Source organism: Rhinolophus sinicus, chromosome 5, assembly GCF_057876585.1.
Source record: "Rhinolophus sinicus isolate RSI-liver-muscle chromosome 5, RSI-T2T, whole genome shotgun sequence".
Taxonomy (NCBI): Eukaryota; Metazoa; Chordata; class Mammalia; order Chiroptera; family Rhinolophidae; genus Rhinolophus; species Rhinolophus sinicus.
In genome coordinates this window covers 5347080-5374900 of record NC_142505.1, presented here as the reverse complement: position 1 = coordinate 5374900, position 27821 = coordinate 5347080, and the positions used below count along the sequence as shown (strand labels likewise).

General features: G+C 38.2%; 1 protein-coding gene across 2 annotated transcripts in view; it reads right to left on the bottom strand.

Moving 5' to 3' along the window:
- DCAF1 (DDB1 and CUL4 associated factor 1) overlaps window positions 1-27821 on the bottom strand; it is a 74615-nt gene that overhangs the window by 34956 nt on the left and 11838 nt on the right. For both annotated transcript variants that reach the window (XR_012489556.2, XM_074312257.2), the window contains exons 3-15: window positions 26213-26289; window positions 23959-24032; window positions 21791-21904; window positions 14617-14754; window positions 13096-13608; window positions 12682-12783; window positions 9789-9947; window positions 8286-8465; window positions 7629-7838; window positions 6620-6789; window positions 3657-3781; window positions 1443-2706; window positions 643-841 (exon numbers count right to left, since the gene is read on the bottom strand). Coding sequence is in view for 1 of the 2 variants with exons in the window: in XM_074312257.2 (XP_074168358.1) it covers window positions 643-841; window positions 1443-2706; window positions 3657-3781; window positions 6620-6789; window positions 7629-7838; window positions 8286-8465; window positions 9789-9947; window positions 12682-12783; window positions 13096-13608; window positions 14617-14754; window positions 21791-21904; window positions 23959-24032; window positions 26213-26289 (3325 nt within the window). In the remaining variant the exon portion in view is untranslated. The remainder of the gene's footprint in view (window positions 1-642; window positions 842-1442; window positions 2707-3656; window positions 3782-6619; window positions 6790-7628; window positions 7839-8285; window positions 8466-9788; window positions 9948-12681; window positions 12784-13095; window positions 13609-14616; window positions 14755-21790; window positions 21905-23958; window positions 24033-26212; window positions 26290-27821) is intronic.

Genomic DNA, 27821 nt, shown 5'->3' with positions numbered 1-27821 from the left:
TCAGTTTCCCAATGAGGCAAATTAACTAAATACACACACACACACACACACCCTAGGCCTTAGAACAGGTGACAAACTTTACATAAACAGCAAGATAAATACTTGAGGCTCTGCGGGCCTCTGTGGGTCTGCGTTGCAACTACTCAACTCTGCCACGGTAGCACACAAGTAGCCACAGACAATACAGAAACACGAGCATGCCTGTGTTCCAATAAAACTTTACGTACAAATACAGGCAGCCAGCCAGCCAACAGGCCCAAAGTTCACCAACCCATCTTAAAAGAATGACTGAGGGCCAGCCCAGTGGCTCAGGTGGTTCGAGCTCCATGCTCCTAACTCCGAAGGCTGCCAGTTCGATTCCCACATGGGCCAGTGGGCTCTCAACCACAAGGCTGCCAGTTCAATTCCTCAACTCCCGCAAGGGATGGTGGGCAGTGCCCCCTGCAACTAGAAAACGGCAACTGGACCTGGAGCTGAGCTGCGCCCTCCACAACTAAGACTGAAAGGACAACAACTTAACTTGGAAAAAAGTCCTGGAAGTACACACTGTTCCCCAATAAAGTCCTGTTCCCCTTCCCCAATAAAATCTTAAAAAAAAAAAAAAAAAAAGAATGACAGAACAACGTCGGATGGGACCCTTACCCTGGAAGGCTCAAGGTGTGTGATGGCTGAGTTGTGACAGTTATAGCTGGCCTCCTCCTGTCCACTAAACACATTGTAGAGCTTCAACTGCCCTGTGCAGGTGCCAAGCATCAGGAACCGCTCCCGTGCTGAGAACGCACAGCAGGTGAAGCCACTCTCATCCTCGTTGGCTTCCCGGAACACTGAAATAGGACGGAACCTAAGCCAAAAAAAAAAAAAAAAAAAAAAAAAGAAAGAAGAGAGAGAGACACACACAGAGACAATCAGAGACAAAGAATGTGTGGAGACTCAAGAAAAGAAAACTTTGCTAGCAGGATGAAAGAAAAAACACGAGAGCATTTGTTTCAAATGCGTTCTTCCAAAATATCAGTGACCTTTGGAGTTCATTTTCATTTTCAATCAGAAAAAAGGACTTCCACTTACAAGTTAAAACAATATAAAAAATTCCCATGTTTACAACCTGTAATCCCATGACCTTTATGTGAGATTTATAAAGAACCAGAACAGGAGACAACATGGACCAGTACAGAACAAGTTGGGGAGCCTAGAGAGAGCATGTTCCATGGGTTCTTGAAAACATACTAGTTGTAACAAGAACACACAGCATCATATCAATATACTGCCAACAATCACACAAGGAACCCATGGTTGACAAAAGGGAGCACAGTCGCATTGCTCATTTATTCACACGAAGGGACAGTCACTGGTATTTCAGGCCAATAAAGGGCTATCTGAACTAATCACTCTATGCTGACACGGCCCAAATCATTCCAATCCCCAGGGAGATGGCCTCTCCTTACCTGCTAAAGATAAGGTGCCTATCAAAGCATCCGCCATCCACCCCGCCATACTTTGGAAATGATGCCCTGCGGGTTAGCCTTGAGGTAAAGTTTATGGGCGCTTGCCGCCTCTGTTTTGGCTCAGGACATTGGTGAGGAGTAAAGAGAGAGAAAGGTGGGCAGGTGGCAACCGGGTTCTTGCAGCGTGCATGCTGCTCTCTAAGATATTCTGTGATGATGCTGTCCAGCGTAGGTGGGGAAGGAAGATGTCTGTCCAGCTGCTTTTTTATGGCTGGGCTTTGGCTGTAGGCGCCATGGTCTGACTTCTGCCGCAACACTCTGACTTTCCTGCCATTGCAGGGTGATGGTCTCTCTCTGATAAAACTGATCCTACCAATCAGAGGGGAGGTGCCTGCATAAGACGGGCCGGGCAGAGCTAGTGAGCCCTGGGGGGGCCGCGGCTGAGGATGGGCACTGGGGGCAGAGGGGGCAGCGGTACCCACGGCAACGTGGCTGCCCAGCCGAGCTGCAATGCCGTTGGCGATGCGGGGAGTTCGGGGAAGAGACACAGGCGAAGCAGCAGCAGTGACTGGGGTAAAGGCAGAAGAGTGGGAGGCAGCAGTCATGGGCAGGTCAGCCTCTTTCGTCAGCACAGTGGCTGTCTCCCCGAGCCCTTTCGAAATGAGATGGTTTCGTATCAACAGAAGCAACTCTTTCTCAGGGAAGGAGATCCTTGACTGGGCAACAACATCCGCTTTCTGCAGTCGTGCCAGGGACACATCAGTGCCAATGAGCAGTGGCTTTCCTGACACCCGTTCAATGAGCTCAGCCGCATACTTGCAGAACTTGACGTGGTCACTGCGCTTGTCCTGCAGCACAGGCTCTTTCATCAGCTGCTGGATCTGGCAGCTGCTGAAAAGGGGCAGTTTGCTGATGATCTGCCGAACAGTGCTACTCCGAGACAGGCCCACCAGGGCCTTGCAGGCAAGGGCCCGGATCTGGTCTGCATCTGTGATGGGCATCTTGATGGACAGTAAGGACAGGAGCACCTTGATGCCGTTGTTGGACTGGACCACATTCCACATCTTGGCCAGGGTGTGCTCGCTACTTTTGGGAGTCTGCGGCAGCTTCCTCCGAGGAGTTCCAGAGATAAATTTGCCAATACTGGAAATTCGGTTATCTGGGCCACACACACAATTGATGATAATTTGAAGTGCTGACTTCTGGATTTCAGCATCATGGATAAAGAACTCACCCTCCGCTACTCCCAAAATAATGCTGATACCTATTGGCGGGAGGAGGGGGGACAAAACATTTCATGTTATTATATTATCCCTCATAAAACTAATGGCCAACTTCAACAGTTGCTTCAGAGTCAAAATTTAAAGTTCTATTCATTTTGTTCCACTTGGAAGGAAACTACCACACTTTTTCTAAAAGTACAAGGAATTATTTGTATAAAACACAATCAGTTCAATTATAATGTATCTTTATGATGCAATACCTCAATGCAGTTGTCAAATAGGGGAATGATGTCAGTATTATATGGAAGTCACCAAGGTTCATGTGCAAATTTTCCTAAGTGAGGAGAGCAAATACAGTGGCACTAAATTAAAACCTTCAGCAGGACACAAAAAGCCCTCAGCCTGGCTGCCACGGTGGCAGCAGAAACTTTCCTGCGATATATGAAGAAAGTTCAAAACAAGTAGCTGTGCCTTGGGCTTTCTGCCCAGAGTGGTCACCCCAGGACCCTCAGCCAGTCACACTACTTTCCATGATCACTTTAGGAGCAGCCCTCATCACCCCTGCTCTTAAGAAAGTGTATTTTCAAACAAAGTGTATTTTCATTTTTGTGTATGACAGCTTTTATCCATTCTGAGCTGCTTGCCGATTACTGATTTTATTAGGGCTCAGATTACAAAGTTGCTTAAGTTTTTTACTCTCCCCAACCGTTTTTCCTATAAAACTTACTTTTAGCACACGACTCTGCAGAGTACAAGGTTTTCAGGAATGCACATGTACCACGATAGCAGAAAGGCCCATACCACTGAGTTCATTAACATGACTCCCTTAAATAAAGCTGTCTGGCATGACTGAGAAGGGACAGACATGGTACCCTCCTACTGCCTTCTGTCGAATACTGCAAAATTAGGTCAGGGAAGTAACCACAACCAGAAGAACAAAGGAAAACAAATCCAGTCCAAGCAGTAACAAAAATGGCAAGGTACAACCTACCTACAGTGGAGACTGTGGAGCCAGCCTCATCTAGTACGTCCACTGATTCTGCCAACTGGAGCTGGATTTTTGGCACAACAGTAAGAATAGCCAGGACATCCAAAGCAAAGCGCACAGTGTCATTCCTGGACAGGAAGAAGAATTAGTCAAAGGGAAATAGGATAAATCCACAGAAACAACACAGTTACAGAGAGAGGGAGACAATGGATCAGAACTACTACCAGTTGGCTCGATCCCCAGCCATAACATCAAGAGAATTTGTAAGTCACCAGGGCATTACTTTCAAAAAACATGAGGATGGAATTTTCACCTATCAAACTAAGATTAAAAACAAAGGATATTCCCCAATTCTGGTGAGGATGTATAGAGATGAATACTCTCAAACTTTTGGTGGGGAAATAATTTAGGGCTCTCCTTTTAAAAAATAATCCTGAAATATGAAACAAGATTCTTATTTTGTTTATAACCTTTGGCTCAGGAATTTCAACTCTTGGAATTTTTCCTAAGGAAATAATCAGAGTACAAACAAGTATTTATGTATTAAGATGTCCATTATCACATCATTTAAAATAGCAAAAGAATTAGAAAATCTACATAGACAACAGAAATACATATTAAGTTACGACACAATCATACGATGAACTACTCCGCAGCTATTGATAACTTTTCAAAGACCTCGTAAAGGACAAGGGAAAAGGCTCAAAATACAACACTTAATGAAACAGAAAACATAAGCTATAAAATTTTAAATGTGACAATACCATGCATTGGCAACAAGGTAGAGAAATGAAAACTCCCATATACTGCTGGTGGAGAAGAAAATGGTAAGATCATTTTCCAAGCAATTTGGCAACAACCAATAAAGATGAAATGCAGATACCCTACAACCCAGGGTGTACACATCATATCCTCTACAGACTCCAAAAGTGGTTCGTGGTACCATTTGATAGCAAAAAACAAACAAACAAAACCCCCAAACACTACATGTCCATCAACAGGAGAATAAACTGTAGATAGAAATACAAGAGTTCAAATAAACATCAACATGTATAAATCTCAAAAACATAAGGGCGGAAAAAGCTGCAAACGATGCATAGAGAATAATATTTATAATAATTTATAAGCACACAGGAATACTATATAATTGTTTATGTACACACACAAATGTATAGTATAAAAAATATGAATGGAAACAATGTACTCCAAATTCAGAAGAGTGTCACTCTGAGGCAGAAAATGAAAAGGAACTGAGAAAGAAGCAAATTAGCAACATGCCAGCCCTGGGTATGGAGTAGTTGTTATATACGTACTTACAAATGTGTGTGTGTGTGTGTGTGTGTGTGTGTGTGTGTATGTATGTGTGTGTGTGTATGTACATATGTATATGTGCACATTTATATATTTTGAAATATTTCATTAAAAAGATGAATTTAATTAAATACTATAATCCCAATTATGTATATTTACACATACTATAGAAAAAGGATTATAAAGAAATTAACAGGCTAAGAATAATTTTATTTTCTATTTATAAGGTTTTATATATTCTAAGCAGAAACAAGTAATTTTATTTTTAAAAATAAACTTTTAAAGGATATATTCCATTTATATTTTAATAATCCAAATATGTATTAACCAGTCCAAAAATGTATTTATATAACCTTCTTCATTATCTTTTGAGCTTTAATCATCTTTTAAGTAAAGCTCTCAAAGTAAATATAATAACTTACTTTAATACTTTAAAACAGTGGTTCTCAAAGTGTGGTTAGGGAACCCTTGGGAGTCTCTGAGACCCTTTCAGAAGGTCATATAAAAACTAGTTTCATAATACTAAGATGTTATTCTCCTTTCTCACTCTTATTATCTCATGATGTATAATAGAGCTTTCCAGAGGTTATATCATGTGTGATATCACAAAAGACTGAATACAGAAGCAGATATGAGATATTAAGACAGACATTTTTAAAACTTGCTGAAATCTGGTTTTATTTTGGAAATTTTTCATTAAAAAATGCTAACATGCAATGGGTTCATATTATTTTTAAATAATAAATAAATATTCTCATATTTTCTCAGTTTTAATTTCATATATGGTAAATATCAATAGATACAACACAAAAACTAAAGTTCTTTGGGGTTCTCGATAATTTTTAATACAGTCAAATGGTCCGAGACCAAAAAGTTTGAAAATGGCTGCTCCAAAAGTATCCCCCTAGATTTAATATTCTGGGTTTCGCAAACAAGCTACATGCATCATAAATGAACCTCTCTTCTCTTTATGGCAGTGGGCAAACAGGAAAAGAAGATAAAGAACCACTATATATATACATATATATACATATATATATGTATATATATATATATACACACACACACACACACACACACACACACACACCTTGTCACTATTTTCTCTTCAGACTCCATCTTTTCCAAAACACAGTCTTAATTCCTTTTATATCCTCCTCCTCTAGAACCCACCCAATCTCCTGATTCTATCAGCTGTACTTTTCTGAGCCTTGTCCTGCTCTACTCTGACTGCTTTTGACTGAACTGTGAAAATCACAACAAAAGCAAAAAATAGTTTTATGTGAAGGTGAGATAAACATTACATATCGTTGTCAAGCAGTAGAGAGACATTTAAAGTACCAAAGAACACTGGACTCCAGTATTAAGATAGGATTCAGCCCCACCTCTGCAGCTATAGCCATGTAAATTATGTAACTTCTCAGAGTACAGATGTTGCTCCCTGCCTATTGTGCAATATTTATGATCACCAAGACCATAGATATAAACAAACACTGTGTAAATTAAAAATACTATCATGTTTAATCTAGTTTCTCAAGTCCAAAATTTCAATTCAGTTCAACAAATGTTTGTTACGCATACACTATATGCAAACCAACATCAACTTCCACAAAAAGCAGAATCTAACTTCATTTGAAACCTCTTTCTGGTCCCACCTTGCATAATAGGTCTTCCAATTGCAGGCAATAGAAATAAGCTGCAACAAGAGTTGGACACAAGAAAGCTTGAGGAACACTTCAGCTGGTTCCCAATATAGCTGTGCTGGGCCATATTCTATCAAAAACTCCATCATTTCCACAATCTGTTCATGAGTATACGAACATGCCTATAAGGAGAGATACATATTATTACAAACTTTATCATCTGCCTGCTACCTTCTCCAGAACAGCTCAGTGGCCAACAGGTTTCACAAATAATAAAGGTAAGTAATAATAGCTTTTAAATTCCACAAAATTCTTGAGTCAATAGCCCACATGTGAAATACTGAATATGTATGTTTAAGCTTTCATTTATAACTGAACTCATATTTCGTCCAAAAAGGTAACAAAATGTTCAATTTGTTGGTGCATATATTTCACAGCTTAAGAAGAAAAAAATGCATCATGTAAAATAATTGGTTTCTTTTCAATTTGTGGTTTTTAAAACATTCAAGGGGTGGCCGGTTAGCTCAGTTGGTTAGAGCACGGTGCTAATAACACCAAGTGTTGCCAGTTCGATCCCCGCCTGGGCCACTGTGAGCTGTGCCCTCCTTAAAAACAAAAAACAAAAAACAAAAAAAAACATTCAGATACTAATCTTCATCTCAAAACACAGCAACCTCAAAAATAATAGAGAAGTGGAGTTAAGAGACACACCCTTTCAGAAAAGAAATTTCACACATTAAGTAAGACATCTGGTATTTTTCACAAAAGACAGCCTTTTTGTACACACTTCAGTTCATCTTTTAGTTCTAATAGCCCAGAGAAGTAGCAACTTACAACTGGGGACAAAATAAAACCTTCAAATCCTGTTACATCCATGCTCAGGTATTCTGACTCCAAACAGGGCAAGTATAATCCAACGAAGCACGTCCCACATAGACTCCACTGATCTGAATGCGAGTTTCAGGCCCACGATTGCTCCAGTGTGTTAACAACTTTCCCTTTTAAGTCAAGCTCCTCTCACCTTGTACGGGGGCTGAGGATGGACGAGAATGCCACCTTCGGTCCTCTGAAGTGACTGCTTTACTTGTTCCAATTTAATAGCCAGGTGAGCCTCAAAGTACTTGCGCAAGGCCATACAGGTATGCTTCCCAGTTTGGCGGCTAGCAAATATTTCATCATCACTCAGAAGTGCACCCTGATCTTCCAAATTTAGAATCTCCAACGTACTGATCTATTAAGAAAGCAAGAGAATGGGGAAAAGAGAGAGGAGAATAAACAGGAAGAGAAAAGCAAAAGAAGGAAAAAGATTTCAGTAAACTTTTATGTGCAACAAGATTGACAAACATCCAAGTCTATCTGTCTATACATGCTAAGAGTAGCAAAACATTAAAGACATACAGGCATAAAACCTTTTTTAGAAAGATTAAGATTCTCGACAGCAATCCTCCCTATGAGATTAATGTATTTGAGGTATGTCTATAACAGCAGAGTCCTCTAAATACCTAAGAGGAAGAGAAACTTGTGGCTGATGAGGCAGGGGGAGGGAGGGACTTCATCCACAAAAAATGACAGCAAAATTCCTCCAGTCAGAAGCTTCCTCTCCTCAATGCCGCTGAAGGGCAGCCAAGACAAGTAGGACCCCTATTCCTTGCAAAGAGAAGCCACTGAAGAACCTCACCAAGTTCACCAGACGACGAAGACCATCATAGCGGTCAAAGAGCTCCAGCACGGCCCGGAAGGAGAAGCAGATTGAGAAAAACATAGTAGCATGGCAGCATCCCGAGGCATGAGAACATTCCATTAACCACAGGGTGTAGTTCACCACATCAGACAGAACATTGTGGGGATGCATGCAAACCTGCAAAAAATAAAAGTAAGACAATTTTAAAATTTAGCAGTAAAGGAAACTTTGAAAGAAATGAAAAATTCAGCAGTGTCGAGACAGATACTTTTGCACAACACAATGATCACTCTTGGTCAAGTCAATCTGAGTTTAAAGCTAAATTAAAAACGAAGTTTTATAACAAAAGATTTCAAGCCTGAAAACAACCTACGTTTAGATTAATAATTTAAATTCAACCTATACTTACTGAGTACTAAATTTTGCAAATATTTACATCCATCCTTTAACACTCACAATGCCCTGTTAAATAGGTACTAGGATTCCCACTTAACAGACGAGCAAGAGGCTCAGAGAGGTGGAGGACTTCCCAGGGTGACAAAAGCAACTGAGCCTTCTGATACTGAGGTCTACAAGTTTAGTAGCCATTCACTCAATGATCCATTCACACACATTCTGATGTCTCCTGTGGGTCAGACAAGGAATTCTAAACCACTTCCCAGGTTTGCTTGGTACTTTTTCTCTTAGCCATAATTGCTTTTGTAGATACACGCGGAGTAGTTTACTGTTCTCAAAAGAGTATATATCCTCGCATAATGTTGATCTCAAGAGGGAAAATAATTAAAATAAAACATTACCTTATTAATACATATACAAAAATGAATAAAGCATTTACCAACTTCACTCTACCAAAAAAAGCCATACCAACCCAGAATATTAGAAAAATGTTCCAGGCATAGAAATGACAAGAGCTTCTTTAGGGGGTCTCTCAGGACCCATTACTCTTCAAAAGTACGATCTACTTACACTTTTTTAAAATCAGTAAATAAAAAGAACCAAACTGAAAAAACAGGAGATCCAGACTGGAACCGTTGGAGCCCTGAAAACAACTGGAATGATCTCCACCACAAACTACTTGTTAACAACAAAAACAAGAAAAAACTATTTGTTAACATACAAAAAGCATCATCTGTTGTTTTTATAATAAATTGACTAAAAAATGCAAAATGTAACTGCACTGAGGGACATCTGAAAAATGCCTGAAGACTAATCTTAACAATCCTTAGGCAACTTAGTTTTGCCTAAGATAAAAACTAAATAATGCTCCCAAACCCCAATCCGTCTTGCTTCCCCACCTCAGAGTCAGAAAAAAATTAACTATGACTAAACAATTTTACATTTTTGGGATGCTCTGTAAAGAGCAGACATTCAGGCTCCTCGCTTCTTTCATTAAAATTGAATCCAAAGTTCAGTTTTTCTCATCCCAAACTTGTTCTGTGAATGTGGAGAGCTGCCCCTCCACCCCACCCCACCCCATACACCTGAATGTACTGGACTTACTCTTTCCATGGCATCCTGGTTGTAGGACAGGTAATACAAGCACATGGATACACCAGTTGCAGCCATAGAAGGACGAGGAATTTCCAGTAATTTCTGTACTCCACCATGTGCTACAAATTCTGTGGCAAACTTGTTATGGAGCAGGAGAGATGCTAGGTGCTAAACAAAGACATGTTACCATAGGACATGTTCTAGATTTAGAACAAGCACGCGCTCAATTCACAAAATAGTAAATTAAGCTGCTAAATACAAGGAATCCTGTGAAACAGAAAACAACTCATTCACAACAGAAGTAAAACTCATATTGCTTAAGGGGAACAGATAAACAAAAAAACACTGTTAGATTCCATAACATTCCCTTCCAATACAAAAGGTTTCACAAAGGTGAAAAACAAGAAATGAAAAATCCTGCTGTAAGTAGTGACATAATACAACAACCATTTTATTATTACCCAGCTTCCCTAAAGGATTTTTGGTAACCTTCCCATTTAATCCTTTTAACATAATCAGCTCTATGCTCTAGCTTTGGCTCAGTCACTGTTTATTATCATCTAATAAAACCCCAAGTTTGCCTTCATTTAAACTGATCCTAAATATATCCCCAAAGAACAATCTTTAGCAAATAATCAGAACTAGTAAACTTTCAGAACTAATCAGAATGCACTTTAAATAGACTTTTAAAAGTTCAGTATCTTTTAAGTTTTGTTAACTTTCTATTCCATTCCCACTAGCCTGTCTGGGTGGACCCTATCTCCTGGGCAATTTTAAGGGCAGGAAGTGCAACGCAAGCAGCAGTGTGGAGGGGCGTTGGGAGAGCTAGAGCTCCCCCTCCTGTTTCTCATGCCAAGGAGTCTTCCGGGTGGTGACATAGGCACAAGGTAAACAAGACAACACAGAGTTACAATTATATGCTTTGGTACCTGTGTGGATCTCACCAAGGTCAATGGCAAAAACAACAGATGCCGTACCCTCTTCAGAAATTGTCCCACCACCCAGACTCAGACTCATCTTTACAGTAACTCGAATCCCTTCCACCTTTACTCTATTTTTTGTCTGTTACACAAACCTCGACCACACTCCCATCCAGTTATTTTTCCAAGAAGCAGCTAAACCATGTATGGTTCCCCTCTAACACTTAGGCCACTGCGTATGGGTTTTCTCATGATGTCACTACCATAAAGTTGCAGTTCCACTGCTGGGATAGGTAGGTGGGGAAACAGAACGAGCAGGTTCAACCTTTACCAAGAACCTCAGTTCTATTCGGCTCAACACAGCCTATAACCTGGCTCCTCTCACTCATGCAGGCAAAGATTTCTCTCCTTACAGTCTATTTCCATATAAGGTCTAGTTCTTCAATTTACTAACTTCAACTGTCTATTCTACACAACTGAGTCTTCCTTTTGAACAGTATACTTTTTAGACTTCTATTTCGCTAAAATAAGGATCTCTTGGGGTTTTTCTGTTTATCCTTATTTCGTTTTAATTCCACATATGACTTTGCATGGAAACAGTTGAATAACAATACCTATTACAATTCCTCATACAAAAACCTATAGAAACAGCAACTGTCCAAATCCCTTCTTCCACTACCTCCTGTTCAGGACCAGATGCTGCATCTGAAAGCCAATTGGGCCACTGGAGACAACTGTGACCTCCAGCTTCAGCCCTTGGCTCCAAGTATAATCATGAGTTCACACAATCACACACACACACACACACACACACACACACACACCTCACCCACAGGGATACACATTACTCCAAGATACGTCTGACCTCCTCCAAATTTAAAATTTCTGGGGTCTGAAAGGCAAATTTCTCCTTTCTATTTCATTCCAATATACTCTGGAACTGTGTTATCCAATGCAGTAGTCACTGGCTACACATGGCTAGATTAATATTCGTAAAAATTAAGGTAAAATTTCAGTGCCTCTGTGGCACTAGCTACATTTTAAGTGTTCACGTATGGCTACCACCCACTGTATTAAACAGTACAGACATAGAACATTTCTATTACCACAGTATAGCCCTGGAATATCAAGAATAAAGTTGTGATTTTAAAGACCCAGAGAGACAGAGAGCATTATCTCTTTTTCAAGGGTCTTTTTCTGGAAAACCACTATTTCTCAGACAACAGACCACTTCTTCCTCTGTGCCCCACAATTCTTCCACTTCTATAATACCTAAAAGAAATCATGTTTATATGCCCGTTTCTCTTAACCCATCCAAAAAGGACATTCTTGATTTATTTAATATCATACACATCACAAAATGATACTTTGTTCATTAGTAGCCTGTACGACAGCTCTACTGTTCCTCATTCAACTTCTCTCTCTCCATTCAGACTGCCTTAATCACCATGGACAGGTATGAATCTGGTGGGCTACACTAACCTGCCCTCCCGTATTCAGCCCAGGAAATCATTTACCTTTACTGAATTTGGGTCTGCGCTATTTCTTTACTTATTTTCTGGTTTATATTTTGTTCACCCTAGATAATCTATCTATCATCATTCAATACGTACATAGTTAAAAATTTAGAAAAAGTATTGTTGGCTGCCAGAGTGAATATCTAAAAGACAATATGACATAAGGTACTGTACACACAGTTTTCCATGTCTATTCAGCAACAATAACTGAGGCCACTCCTAGATCTAGATCCCATTTCTATTGTAACATTTAACCCTCTAGAACTAACCCCTGAATTTCTGTGGAGGAACTTGGTAAGTCTCATCTCTTCTATTGAAATGAGAATTTTTCATTTGTACCTATTTTGACACATCTGCAATAGAATGCCCTGAGCAAGGAAACCCAGAGATGCTATATACCAAAACACACAGGCATATCCACATCAATAAAATGTTCAGTGACCAAATAATTTTTAAGACCTTTACCTTGAGTGCCTCAAACGTAAGCAAGACATCATTAGTCTGTTTCAGGTCAATATAGAACATCATCAACTCCCGTGATCCAAGTTGCATGAATATAGGAAGTAACTGAAATAAACACCAAAAACAAGTCTTAATGCTTGACTTTATTTTCACCTACTCCCTACTCCATTATGAGGACAGAAGATTAAAGAAATGAGTTACCTCTTGCCCACCTCCTTTATGAAGAGAAACATATGAACACACTCTGATCAAACAGGCCTTATCAGAAGTGAGCTGCATACAAGTTTATCCGTTTGGGGCCAAGACATTTTGTATTTGAGTAAAAACGCATCAATGTATAAAACGCTACCATAAAACATCACAGAAATAAACACAGTCGTCCCAAAGTGTGAACAGTACTCTTCCCAATTAGCTTACCTCCTGGTATTCTCCTAGAGGGGTCAAATACTGGAGAATAAGTCGTTGCTCAATAGCAGGAGTCATAGGATAAAGGGTATAATTGGTGCCAATCACCCAGGGGGACATTTCTGACCAGCTGCTATTAGATAGCTCAACAAACATGCGATCTGGATCAGATGATGAGAAACCCAATTTTTGCTTGGCTTTCCTAAAGCTCTCTCTGTCAGCCTGTTTTGCTGACTTGTTCTTCCTCAATCCTCCTTCCTCAGGCTTGGTTGCTGAGTTCACTCTACTGCTGGTCTTGTGGCCCGAGTCAAGCTGGAAGGAGATGTCCATGTGCCCAGAGGCTTCCTCATGTTCGCCATCCATCACATCGACAGCCATGTCGCCATAGTCCATATCCACGGCTTCTTCATCCAGAGGCAGAAGGGCTTCCGACGAGAGCTTTCGTGGGCTGGGCCGCTTGCTTTCTTGCCGCAAACCCACTTCTTGAAGCTGTAGCTCCCGCAGTCTTCGAAGTACTATTGCTACCTATCAACACATAGGTATTAGAATAAAAGAGGTTGTCTCTACTGCATCTTAATTTAAATGATTCTTAATAAATAATTTTTATTTCCCTTCACGGAGAATTAGATACTCATGCAGTTATCCCAATGCCTGGTAATAGTAAAGATTTAATAAATACATATCTTGACTTGATTCCTATAGCTTGATGAAATAAGCAAGAGCTAAAAGCCTCATTTGTCATAAAATTTCCCAGAGAACCCAAACCAGGAGGTCTGCACATAAAACACAGCATTCACAACTGATCTCTCTGGGTCAAACTGGGTTGGACCATCACACTTAAAGAGCAGACATGGGATTATTCACAATTTTTTTAAAATGTCTTTGAAAATCAAACTTGATGGTTTCTCAAACTCGTATCTGTTATAAGCTATATTCTGTTAGACACTGTATCTACATTAATTATAATTACATAATCTGTTTTTCAAGTTCATCATTTATTTTTTAACTTTCCCTTTTAAGTATTTATTTTGGGGCCCAACCTTAAAATGTGGTATTGTGCTTAGTTTTAAAAAGAGAGAGGGATTATGTCTGCAATATACTTTGAACTACATTAAAAAAAGAGTAATGGATGGATAGTAGGTTGGGTGGATGGATGGATATGTAATAAATATAGTGAAATGTTCACAATTTAAGTGATGTGTATACAGCTATTCACTGTAAAATTCTTTCAACCTTTCAATTTTATTTTTAAAATTTTTCATAATAGAAATATTGGGGAGGGAAAGGAAATAGTACTACTCTTTGTCTGATATAAACTATCATGATCCTTGACAAGATAAAAACAGTTATTTTCAAGTTAAAAAAGTAAAATCAAAACTCTTATGAGAAGTAATTTTGAAATGTTGGAATTACAGCTGCACGCCAGTAACAAGGCAATAAATAAAAGCTACCTATTCAAGTTCAGGTAGCAGGAAGAAAACCTGTGAATACTCTCCCACCTTACACAAAAACTCACTTTAACATAGTGCTTACCAGCTGTGAATTTTCATCCCTGTAGTTGGCAGCAATGTCTTGATTTTCCATAGCGCCTCCCAACAATCCAGTAGAATATGTCCTCAACGGCTGATCAGCCTCTCGGGCCCATTTGAAAAGATTTTCAACAATTCCTTCCTAGAAAAGGAAATGAAATAATGCAATTCAGAAAAAAAAAACAAAAACCCATTTTCACAATTAAAGATATAAGCAAAGATTTCAGTCTTGTGAAAATAATTTTAATAAAATATTTCAATGTTGGTCATAAGATTTAAAAAATGCAAAGAAACTTAAGTGTGTGCTAGATGGTTTAAACAAAATTTGTGCATCTGTGAAACAGAAGCCTAGCCATTAAATCTCAAGCTAAAGATCAACAATTACATATGATAGTCCTACACCAGATGTTAAGACCCAAAAGGTTCCGTGACCAAGTGGAGAGCACTAAAATTCCTACATCCCTCTCTGAAGCTGACAACACACAAATTAACATCAATGCTCTGAGAAGTCCTCCATCAAAGAAGAATTCAACTCCATATATTCCAAACTTATTTTTATGTAGTTTTTTTTTTTTTTTTTTTTTTTTTATGAAACGTAATACAATAAACATGTATAGTCAAGCCAAGGAAAATAAAAATCACCTATGACCTACCACCAAGCTTAAGAAATAGAAACCTCCCATGAGTCCCTATCTATCCCAGCTGCCTCCCCCTTCCACAAAAGGTACCTATATTCCTAAGTTTTAACAATTTTCTTGTTAAACTTTTGTTAAATGTTATATGCATGGTACTGTATATATTTTTCTGCCACTTGGTTGTTTTACTCAACATTGTGCTTTTTACATTCATATGCATTGCTACATATGTAATTGTCACATTTACATAACATTCAACATAAGAAAGGCTTTACAAACTATTTAATCCTCATACCAACCATATATGATTAGGTGTATACTATATTTGCTGAAAAGGACACTGAGGCAAAATGAGGTTAAGTAACATCAAAAGTCACAAAACTGTTAAGTGGCAGAGCTGGGGTCTGATCCCAGGTAGTGTGCGTATCCATTGTACCGTATTTTGCTCCTGCTACCGTGTTTCCCCAAAGACAAGACCTAGCCGGACAATCAGCTCTAATGAGTCTTTTGGAGCAAAAATTATTTCATGCGTCTTTTGGGGGGAGCAAACAAATATTATATAAGACCCGGTCTTATTTTACTATAAGTCTTACAGTAATATTTGCTCTAGAAAACGCATCATAGCTGATTGTCAGGCGAGGTCTTATTTTCGGGGAAACACAGAATTTTGCTGCTTTAACTATAACTACTTTTGTACAAGCACACCCTTGGGTACACTCCTAGGAACGGAATTGCTATGTCACAGGATATGTTCATGCTCCACTTTACCGAAGGCAGCCAAACTGTTTAATAAAGTGACTTAAACGCTTCATATTTCCACCGACAGTGAATAAAGTTCTCTTTTTCTACATCTTTGCCAACACATAGCCACTATCAGACATTTTATTTTTTGCAGTCTAGTGGGTATAAAAGTAGCATTTCATTTCATTTCAATGTCCTCATTTACTGATGAGGTTCTGCATTTTTCCATGCCACTTTACCATTCAGGCTTCCACTTCTCCTATATACTCACGCCTTTCACCAGTGTTTTATGATAAACACAGATTAATTTTTATGTAATCATTTTTAACAATATTTTCTCTTAAACTTTGTGCATTTTATAGCTTAAACTTTTCCCTAGGATCATGGAGTCATTCTCCCATTTATTTGCAAACATTTAAAACTTTTTTAAAAAAATTAACACTTTGAAAAATAATTGAGAAATTTTGTTTTAAAGTATTTATTGAGATGGAAATATATTCACCATCTTTTTTAAGTGTCTTTTATTGTTCCGTCTTTCTAAAACAGTGTAAGAAACTTAAAATGCTAATTCCAACAATCCCCCGATTTTTTTTGTTCTCCCTCTTGCCCTCCAAAATTGTTTATTTTGGTCAATGTTTCCAGGTTTACAGAAGTACCCTAAAGACATTTTCTACTATTATCTGGCCTCTATTGCTGAGGTGGTAAAGTTTGCTCTGTTTGATTATTCACAGGAATCTTTTTCACTCTGGTTGCTTTTAAGATATTCTCTTTGTCTTTGGTATTCTTCACTGGGCTTCCTGAATCTGAATAGTTACGTCTTTCATTTGTTTGTAAAATGCTATCTATTCTCTCTGAATATTGCCTTTCCCTTATCATTCTAGTCTCTCCTCCTGAAACTCCTTTTAGATACATTTTGAACTTTCTAATTCTAGCCTCCACTACTCAACTTCTTTCATACTTTTGATCTCTTATTTCTAGGAACTTCATTATTGGTTATCCTATCAGATTTTCCAGTTCACTAATTCTATCTTCAGCTGTGTCTAAACATCACTAACTCATCACTTAAGTTTTTAAATTCAGTAACTGTAATTTCTATTTCCAGTAGTTCTTTGGTTCATTTTCCAAATTGGCATCTTTTTTTGTCTCCCATAGTCTTGGAATTTTTTATTTTTTTTGAGTTCTGATTCCTTAGTTTACATTCAATAATTTTTAACCATTTTTAAGTGTACAATTCAGTAGAATTAAGTACATTCACAGTATGTAATCATAGCATCTACTTCCAGAATATCTTCATTATCTAAAACAGAAACTCTGTATCCCCACTTTCAATAATGGATACAACTAAACAGAAGATCAATAAGGAAACAAAGGAGTTGAACAACACTATAAACCAATTAGACATAACAGACCTACAGAGAGCACTCACTCCAAGGAGCAGGATACACATTCTTCTCAAGTACACATGGAACATTTTCCCAGGATAGACCATTATGTAAGGCAACAAAACAAGTGTTAATAAATTTAAAAGACTAAACTCTTGCAAAGAATCTTCTCCAATTACAACAGAATGAAATGGGAACTCAACAACCCAAAGATAACTGGAAATTTTATATGTGGAAATTAAACAACACACTCAAAACAACAAATGGGACAAAGAAGAAACCACAAGGGAAATTAGAAAATATCTTGAGATGAATGAAAACAAAAACACAACATACTAACATTTATGTTATACAGCATAAGTAGTGCTAACCGGGAAAGTTATAGCTACAAACGCACACAATTTAAAAAAAAAATCTCAAATCAATAACCTAACTGTATACTTTAAGGAACTAGAAAAAGAGTAAATAAAAGCTAGCAGAGATAAAGAAATAATAAAGAGCAAAGTGAAGATAAATAAAATAGTTAATAGAAAAATAAAATTAATGAAACCAGAAGTGGTTTCCTTGACAAGACCCACAAAACTGACAAACCATTAACTAGACTGACCAAGAAAAAATATTCACATTACTAGAATCAAAAATAACACATGGGACATTAATACCAATTTTACAGAAATAAAAATAAGAGAATACTATGAACTGTACACCAAACTGAATGAACTTACAGCATTACTGATACCAAAGCCAGACAAGACACGACAAAAAAACTTTACATCAATATCCCTCATGAACACTGATGCAAATATCCTCAATAAAATACTAACAAACTGAATTCAGCAGCACAGTAAGAGGATTACACAACCAAGTGAATTTATCCAGGAATGCAAGTATGGTTCAATATACAAAAATCAATCAATATAATAAAATACATTAATAGAATTAGTGTGAAATTAATTATTGTGAATAGAAAACCACATGATGATCTCAACTGATGCAAAAACAAAAAACAATTTTAAAAAAATCAACTCTCTTTTATTAAAAATCAAATTAGGAAAAGAAGGAAACTTCCTCAATGTATTAAAAGCCAGTTATGAAAAACCCACAGCTGACATCATACTAAATGTTGAAAAACTGACAGGTTTCCCCCTAATATCAAGAACAAAACAAAGATGTCTGTTTTCGCCACCTCTATTCAACATAGTACTGGAAATTGTAGCCAGAACAACTAGGCAAGAAAAAAATTAAAGGCATCTAGGTTGGAAAGGAAGGAGTAAAATTATCTTTATTTGTAGAAGACATGATCTCATACACAGAAAACTCTATAAAGATTCTAAACAACAACAAAAAATTGAGCCAATGAAAGCATTCAGCAAAGTTGCAGGATACAAAATCAATATACAAAAATCAGTTGTGTTTCTATATACTTGTAATGAAAAATCCAAAGAAACATTCAATCATTTAAAAGGCGCTTTCTAACATCTTTCAGATAACTATTCTATTTGTTTAATTGTTGACTCATTCTGTAGGATTATTCTCTGGTGTATTTTGTAATTTTGCAAACTCACTTTTTGTGGAAATTGCTTTTTCTGTGAAAATGCCTTGTGGCCTGGCTTGTGAGAGTCCCACTTCCAGCCCCACCCCCAGCCCAGAGTAGGTTTACATTTGCTTTTGCCAGACACTCAAGGACTCAAGGTCCAGGACAATTTTTGTTGTTAATTTCTTGACTTTGTGGTTCCTAATCATACGGTAGAAACTTGATGTACACACCCAAGTAAGGACCATGCCCAGAGTTTCTCAGAGGAGACTTATCCACCCCGGCCCCTTGGAGTGGAGACAGAGACTGAGAAATCTGTCATCTCCCCATGGCAGGAAGCAGATCTTTTTCCTTCCCACTGTTTCAATTAAGGTCCTTTGGGAGTCCGTTTTATGCAGTAAAACTCCTCCTCCTAGTTCCAACTCCTCACCCATGGTATTATCTCCTGTCCTCAATTACGACTTTGGTTTTACAGTTCTTTCTTCATTTCTGGCACCTAGGGATTTCTCTTCCTAAGAGTTTTTATAGTTTCCCCAGAATTTGTATGTGTGTGCAACAGGAGAGTTTACAAGTTATTCCATTAATTTATAAGCTTTAATTCATATAACTAAATGTTTTCTGAAAAAGTAAACTATTGATTCAGACCAAAAAAACTGCATAGGATACTTCTGAAGGGTAAAATATCCTCATATAATCCAATATCTTACAATGTCAAAGAGGTTTGTAATCTGTCCTCTGAGCCATTGGATTCAAGGCAATGTTATTTCCAATTTTATACATGATTATCCTTAAATAATTCACTTCTCCCAACTTAGTAGAAATTAATGATTAAGAAACAGCTTCTTGCAGGAAGATTTATTATTCAAAATATCCCTCAGTGTTTCTGAAATCTAAAAGGTATTCACTTCATTCTAAATATACAACAACAAAACTAAAAGAACCAGAGATGATTTTCCTACAATGACAACCAGGAAACTTACAAAGCACAGTCAAATCATCTGTTATCTTCTATAAGTTTTGCATATACAAATACACTGTTATAAATACTTCATTTGTCATTCTGGTTTTCAAAAGAATTCACATTAAAATATTTTAGACAAGGTTATTATAGATTTTTTTTGGTCTCACACAGTAATAGCTAATTAGAGATTTTTAAATCTAGTCTGTATACTATACTTCAAATTATAGCATTAATTACAATGTTATTATCTATAATACTTTATGTGGCATAATTCTGTAATAAAATTTTCTTAAAGGTTAAATAAAAATCTATTTCCAGATATTTCATTTGGTTTAGACTTTCAGATTTCAGAAGATTAAAAAAAACTAGGTGGCACAGCCAACTCACATCGCAAATTCTTAATGCTAAGAAACAAAATAACTATATTACTTCTAAAAATAGAGCAACTAATTTTTGACAGTTGAAGTATACACACATAGTCACTATGAAATTATCATTTTCTGGTCTTTTTTCTTTTTTTAAAAAAAAGTTTTATTGGGGAAGGGGAACAGGACTTTATTGGGGAACAGTGTGTACTTCCAGGACTTTTTTACAAGTCAATTTGTTGTCCCTTCAATCTTAGTTGTGGAGGGTGCTGTTCAGCTTCAAGTTGTTGTCCTTTCAGTCTTAGTTGTGGAGGGCGCAGCTCAGCTCCAGGTCCAGTTGCCGGTTTCTAGTTGCAGGGGGCACAGCCCACCATCCCTTGCGGGAGTCGAACCGGCAACCTGTGGTTGAGAGGACGTGCTCCAACCAACTGAGCCATCCAGGAGCTCAGCGGCAGCTCAGCTCAAGGTGCCGTGTTCAATCTTAGTTGCAAGGGCCACTGCACACCATCCCTTGCGGGAGTCGAGGAATTGAACTGGCAACCTTGTGGTTGAGAGCCCACTGGCCCATGTGGGAATCGAACCGACAGCCTTCGGAGTTAGGAGCATGGAGCTCTAACCACCTGAGCCACCGGGCCGGCCTCATTTTCTGGTCTTGATAGCACTTATCCTTATTTGAAATTATCAGTTTGTGTCTGCCCTCTCAATACATATATATAAATGTAAGCTCCCATTTTGCTGACGAAATATTGCCAGCACCTAACATAAAACACAGCACAAAAAAGGTCTTCAAATATTAACTAAATGAATATTAAATACCACCAAGAAAAGGATGGGCTTTCTCAGAGTAGAAAGCCCTTCATCACTGGGGAAGACCACTCATCAAGAATAAGCGTTTGGATAAGATCATTAACTCATTCTTAAAACATACAGATCTTGGGGTGGCCCAGGTGGTTGGAGCTCTGTGCTCCTAATGCCAACGTCGCTGGTTGGATTCCCACATGGTCCAGTGAGCTGCGCCCTCTACAGGTAAGATTGTGAGCAACAGCTCTCCATGGAGCTGGGCTGTCATGAGCAACCGGAGGTTGCCGTGAGCTGCCATGAGCTGCTGTGGCTGCCGTGCATGAGCAGCCGGTGGCCAATATGAAGTGTGAGCGGCCGGCAGCCAACCTGCGAGTACCAGCAACAGATTGCCTCAGCCAGGGGTAGCACAAGGCTCAAAAATACCAGCATGTGTCCTACACAACTAGACTGAGAAACAACGGCTTGAACTGGAGTTGGGGGGTGGGGGTGGGAAGGAAGCAGAAGAAGGGGGAAGAAATAAAAAAACAAAATATATGGATCTTAAGATTCTAAAAATTACTACATAGCATTCAAGCAGCAAGTACTCATTAAAATAGTTACTTTTAAATATTTCTTACTGTCTTAATTTCTTCAATCTCTTTAACATATATTACTATCATAATAAGGAAAAAACTATAACAATTATTTTAACAAAGAGAAATCAAACAGATCGTCATTCAATTAAGACATAAAACGATGACTTTTCTTTTCAGTCAGTACCTTTTCTTGGAAAACAACAGCAGTTTCCAGCCCTGGCATGATGTCCAGTAGAAGTCTGCAAGCTGCAGTGTTCAAAGGGGGCTCTCGGCTTGTCATCACATATGCATTCACCAGCTGTAAAGGAAAGAAGGAATGCTTTGTGTCTGAAAGGCAACCCAGTCAAATTAATCAAGTCTAATAAATCCTTAATACATTCTCATCACTTGCCTAAGACGTATTAAAGAAGACTTACCTAACAATTACTAATTAAACTTTTAATTATAGTTATGATCCTGCTGAGCCGTGATGACATCATACATGATTTCTTCTGTAGCTTTATAGGCAAATCCCCCAAAATAACTCATCAACCATAGAAATTAAAGCTCAAAAGTTATTACAAAGAAATCACCTCCCATGCTCACATTTCTTTCAGAAAGATAAAGATAAGCTCCCCCCCTCAGATTCTCCTCAATGGTTATAAAAAACATTGAATTTTATGTATTTATATACTATATGAGATTCAATATAAATAAACGTATTAATACAACTTTCCTTTGGGCACTCATCAAATATTAATGAATCTCTACTAAGTGGCACTGTGTTCTGTGCTGGGTATACAACATTGAATAAGACACAGTCCCACTGTCAAAAGGTTCATAATCCAACAGAAGTGCAGTTGGGAAAACAAATATCCTGAGTACAGGATGCTACAGAAGCCTATAGGAGGCCACACAACCCCTGCAGAGGAATTGGAAAAGGCTTTAGAGGAAAGGATTCCAAGTCAGAACATAAAGGACAAATAGGAGTAGCCTAAGGAGGAGTGGAAAAGAGAGGAGGGCCAAAGGGCAAGAACTGAGAATTGAGAATCAAAGGCCAGAGACAGATAGGGTATACATACAAAACTGAAAAATTTTGTACGTATACCCGACAGAAAATCACTAGTGGATTTGAAGCAACAGGGTGCTGTGACAACTTTCTGCATTTTAGAAAGAATTCTGGGATATAAAGTGAGGAATGGGTTGGAGGAGGACAAGACGAGAAGAGAAACCAGTTAAGAGGCTACTGAAGTAATCAAGTGAGAAACAGTAGTGGCTAAACTAAGGTCTAGCAACAAGGGCAGAAAGAAGCAGAGGGATTTGTGAAGGTTAAGGGGGAGGGAACGATAAGACCTGTAAGTTCCTTGAATTAGAGTTTTAAGGAATAAAGGATAACTTCTAGCTAACTAGACAAGGACACCATTACTAAGGTAGAAAACAAGAGAAACAGATTGTAGAGCCAACAATCAGATACATGGAATTCAGGTGCCCGTGGGGAATATCCAGGTGGTGATGTCTAGAAAGCAGCTGGAAGTGATCTGAAGCTGAGAAGATACACTGGTGAAAAAGGAAGAAACTGGGGAGTGAATACAATACAGATAGTAATAATAGCTAATAATTACTGAGCCTTCATGCACCAGGTTCTGCGCTAAGCACTTTTCATGCTTAATTTCATTCACGGATTACAAAAACACTCTAAGGTAAGAACTATCATCCCTATTTTATAGATTAGGAAAATAAAGCTTAAGTCAACTAAAGATCGCATGAATAACAGAGCTATAGTTAAACTCAAAACATGGACACACACACCCAAAGCCCATGTTTTCAAGCTTCTGTCATTCTGCCTCCAAAAACGGCCGCAATATATTTGTAAAATGACTACGATTAGGAGCTGCAAGTGTGTATATATATATATATGTGTGTGTGTATTTATTTCCTCCTCTCATTTACTCCTCAAAAGCCCTGAGTTAGATAAGAAGCCTTTCCCTCCTCATACCCTATGCACACACCCCAGTCAGTGCAGAATCACGCCGCACACATCACGCTTATTTTTCTACTGAGGAACCCAAGAGGACTGCTATATTCCAAAACTCAAAATCATCTTGCCCAAGGATGAGCATAGATGCCTTGGGAGCCCTCACCAATATTCAACTGAAAAAAGTACACACCTTGAGAAAACATCTTGGACTTTGGTAAAAAAGAAGTCCATGATTATTCTTATTTCATTCAACCAATACCAAATTAAAAAAGAAAAATCTACCCACTCGATTCCCAACTTTGTCAAGACCTCAGGAGAAAGCAAACTATCTACAAAAACAAACAGTAAGGTACAGCATCTACTGATAATCCAGAGAAAGTAAGAAGCAAACCTACTGCATTCATGAAATCATCATTCTTGAAGAGTATTCTCAGCAAGTGGCCCAGCATACACTCTGGATCAGCTCGACCTACCAAAAGAGGGAGGAACAAACAACGGAATGAGTCAGTCATCCCAGCCAGGCAACTCAGACCTCTGCAAACGCACCCAGGTTGTTTTAAGTACTGTTAAAATGTAGCAAAAATAAACAGAAACAAAGAAAAGATTACTTTGATTAACTGGATTTCTTAAGAAACATTCTTTAAAATTAAAAATGACAATACAAAAAATTGTGACACTGCTCTCTAATCTTCCCATCTCCCAGCATACTGTCTACAAAGCAACGCCAAATCAAATAAATCAGCACTAGACCCAGGTCAGACCTGTTACATTGTCTACAAAAAAGTCATCAAGGAGCCTAAGAGAGAGAAAACCCGACTTGCCAGCCACAGAAAGCTACGAAGCACAACTTCTTTTGATGGGTAGCTTGAAAAAGAGAGGCTCCAAGTCCAATCTCCCTTCAGCTACAAAGGCAACAGCAGCAGAGATATGTCCTCAAACCTGTAATGACACCCCAGGCTTGGAGCGGCTTTGCAGGGCGGGGGGGGGGGGGGGGGGGGGAATCCCACTAAGCAATCTCCAACTCTAAACGTAGAGTGACTTTGGCCATCTTCATTTTCCAGTTACTGGGGAAAGAAAGGAGACCAGGGACCTAGGCTCTACCCAACACAAAGCCAAAAGGTTAAAAAAGAAAATTAGTTAGTTGTTGGGAGAATTATTGGTTTGTTTTTAAAACAGATACCATCTATTTCATTTAGTTTTCCTTTTAAACATTAGAGTAGCAAATTTAGTCAAAGGATGTAATTTAGGATGAAGATGTAGGCTGCTGATACGAAGTTTTTACCAAGCGTAATTAGTTTCCCAAAGTAACTCACAAAAAGAAAAGTCAGAGAGTACAGTATCATAAAAACAAATGAAGACCTCAGATTACCAACAGAAATTTCTATGTTTATAAATGATGAAACCAAGACCCTTATTTTTATTAATAGAAATTACACCTAATCACGAATATTGCTTAACATAAGAGGTAGGGAGGAAAAATTGTTGCTAAATTTCTACTGAAAAAGGCCTATCTTTCTGTCTCTTCCTCTACCTCACTAGCAATTTCATCCTTTGTAAGGCAGTATATCACTAAGCATGATCATCTCTTTTAACTCTTTTCCTAATGCCATGCATTAAGTAATTCTTATTTCACATTCACTTTTGTATTCTACTTCTCTATGCTCCGACTGACTTACTGAAGATGTGGGTTAAACAGGAGAAGAGTCCTCTGAATTCAGTCACAAGTGGGGATGTCTAGGACCACAGTAGCAGGAAACAGCACAGAAACTGCACACTCAATCTGAAATGCCTAACTTACCTACATATGAGAAGAAATGTCTAAAAAATAGAAAGAAACCCTGGAATATCCAGGTAGATATACAATGTCCTTATTTTTACAAACTCCCACTCATTCTCACTATCTCCCCACATCCAAAATCTCAAACTCTTTTTCCACAAAGGATTGACTGCTTCTGGCTTTGGAGAGCGAGTTTACATGCAATGTGGCATTAAGCTTTGCCCACTAGTAATCTACCTTAGAACATAAAATGGCAAAGTCTCAAGTCCCATATAGTTCTGTATTACAGCAAATTCCATGCCAAAGCAGGCTGGGTTGTCCAGACTCTAATTAAATTATCCCAAAGTGAAACCAAATTTACGTAAGGGGGCATACTTTAGTTGTCAAGACACTAAAGCAGACATCAAGAAGTCTGTTCATTATTTAAGGTTCCAGGTATCAACTTCATAACTAAAAGCAAGGCACTAAATGCATTCTCAACTACATTTTCCCATCAGTAAAAGAACAGTTGTCATTTTTAAAAAGATGAAAGCACAAAAGATAACACCTGTGGTTTAAAAGTTAGAAAGAGAGAACATTTTTTCTCTTTTTAAGTCTTTGCAATCATACCAAATGAGTCAATAAGGTATATCCATATAATTTAGTTTGTTTAAGTTAGTTATGTTCTACTAGATCTGTAAATATTACAAATATTTCAATTTTTCCAGGAATTTATTTTTCCTCTCTGCCCCCACCACCTTGAGCAATATTTTAACAAATAATAGGTCTTAAAACCCAGCATGAAAAATGCTATTTCAAGTGAAAAATATTTCTACTCAGTTTCTTTTGTAAGAAAATTAGAGACAGGCTTCTTAAGAGAACACAGGTCTCACCAGGATGCCGATCATCAAATGGGTCTGGGTCCCCTTTACGATATTCTTCAGTTTCTTTTTCAATCAATTCAGACATCCTAGCACAAAAGAAAGACAGGGTCAACTCTATACAAGCATATAAAAAAGTGTACAGCCACCTAAAGTATCAACTCAATAGTCAAGGTGCAAAATAAAGGCGCAAAGTTAGAAAAAGGGTACTTTCCTGATGAAAACAGAGATCTAAACAACCATCTCATACAATTTCCACTCCCAAACTTACTCTTCTCCCCTCAGAAACACTACCATCCCTCTGAAGCCAAACCTACCATAGGTCATTCTGAAACTCTTCCTTTCTCCTCATCCCCCACAGTAATTCCCATTAGCTCTACCTACTAAACATCTCCTGACTCCAATCATTTCTCTCCATCTTGACCGTTCCTGTCCTTGTCCAGACCACCATCAAAATCAACTGCCTGGACAACTTACAACAACAGCCTTTTGCGCTGATCTCCTTGCTTCTTGCTTCCATGCTTCACCTGATAATTCATTCTCCATCTTCCAATGATTTACCACAATAACTTGAATTAAACCCAAGTACTACTGTGGCTTCCAACGATCTGGATGCTGTCTGCATGTCTGACCACTTCTACTTCCCCACCCTTTTCCTTAAGCTTCAGTCATTAAGCTTCTCTGCTCTTCAAAGAGGCCAAGTTCATAACTGCTTCAGGGCCTTTCCATATGCTGTTACCTCAGCCGGTAACACACTTCCGCCCCCACTAAGCTCTCACTACGAATTTGTATTGCCTAGTCCAAAATTTCATATAAATGGAATCCCATATACTCTTTTTATACCGGCTATTTTCACTCAGCATGTTTCGAGTCACCCATGTTGTTTCATGTTGTCTATAGTTCCTTTTTATTCACGCATTCTTTTTGAAACGAGAAAAATCACTTTTTGAGTACCCAAAGCAAGACTGATAATTTAATCTGTTATAATGACAATCAAATACAAGACAATCACTCTTCCCAATATCTGGTATGCTATCCTAACTCAAACTCTCCTATATGCTTTATTTCCACAAAACCGTACTTCCTAGTCTTAAGGGTAAGCTCCCTGCAAAAATTCTTACCTACTGTATGTTTTCCCCCCATCAAGCCTTAAAAGTATTTCTACTTTTTCTACCTTTCCCTCTAACCTCTGAAAGTGCTCTTTACCACAAAGGGCAATCACACAAAATATATTTAAAATTACATATTATAAGATCTACTAGCATCTTCAGTTGAAACTAAGCAATATAGCACCACAGAAATTAAAAACATGGATTCTGGAGCCAGATGGCCAGGGTTCAAATCTTCCACTGTATGTGACTTTGGTCAAGTTACTTAACCTCTTTGTGCCTCATCTGCAAAATGATGGTGACAGTCCCTACCTCACTGAGTTTCCTTGAGGTTTAAGTTAATACCATGTGCCCCTAAAAGTAAGACCTAGCCGGACCATCAGCTCTAATACATCTTTTGGAGCAAAAATTAATATAAGACCCAGTCTTATTTTACTATAATGTAAGACCAGGTCTTATATAATACTGGGTATAATATAATATAATACCGAGTATAATGTAATCTAGTATAA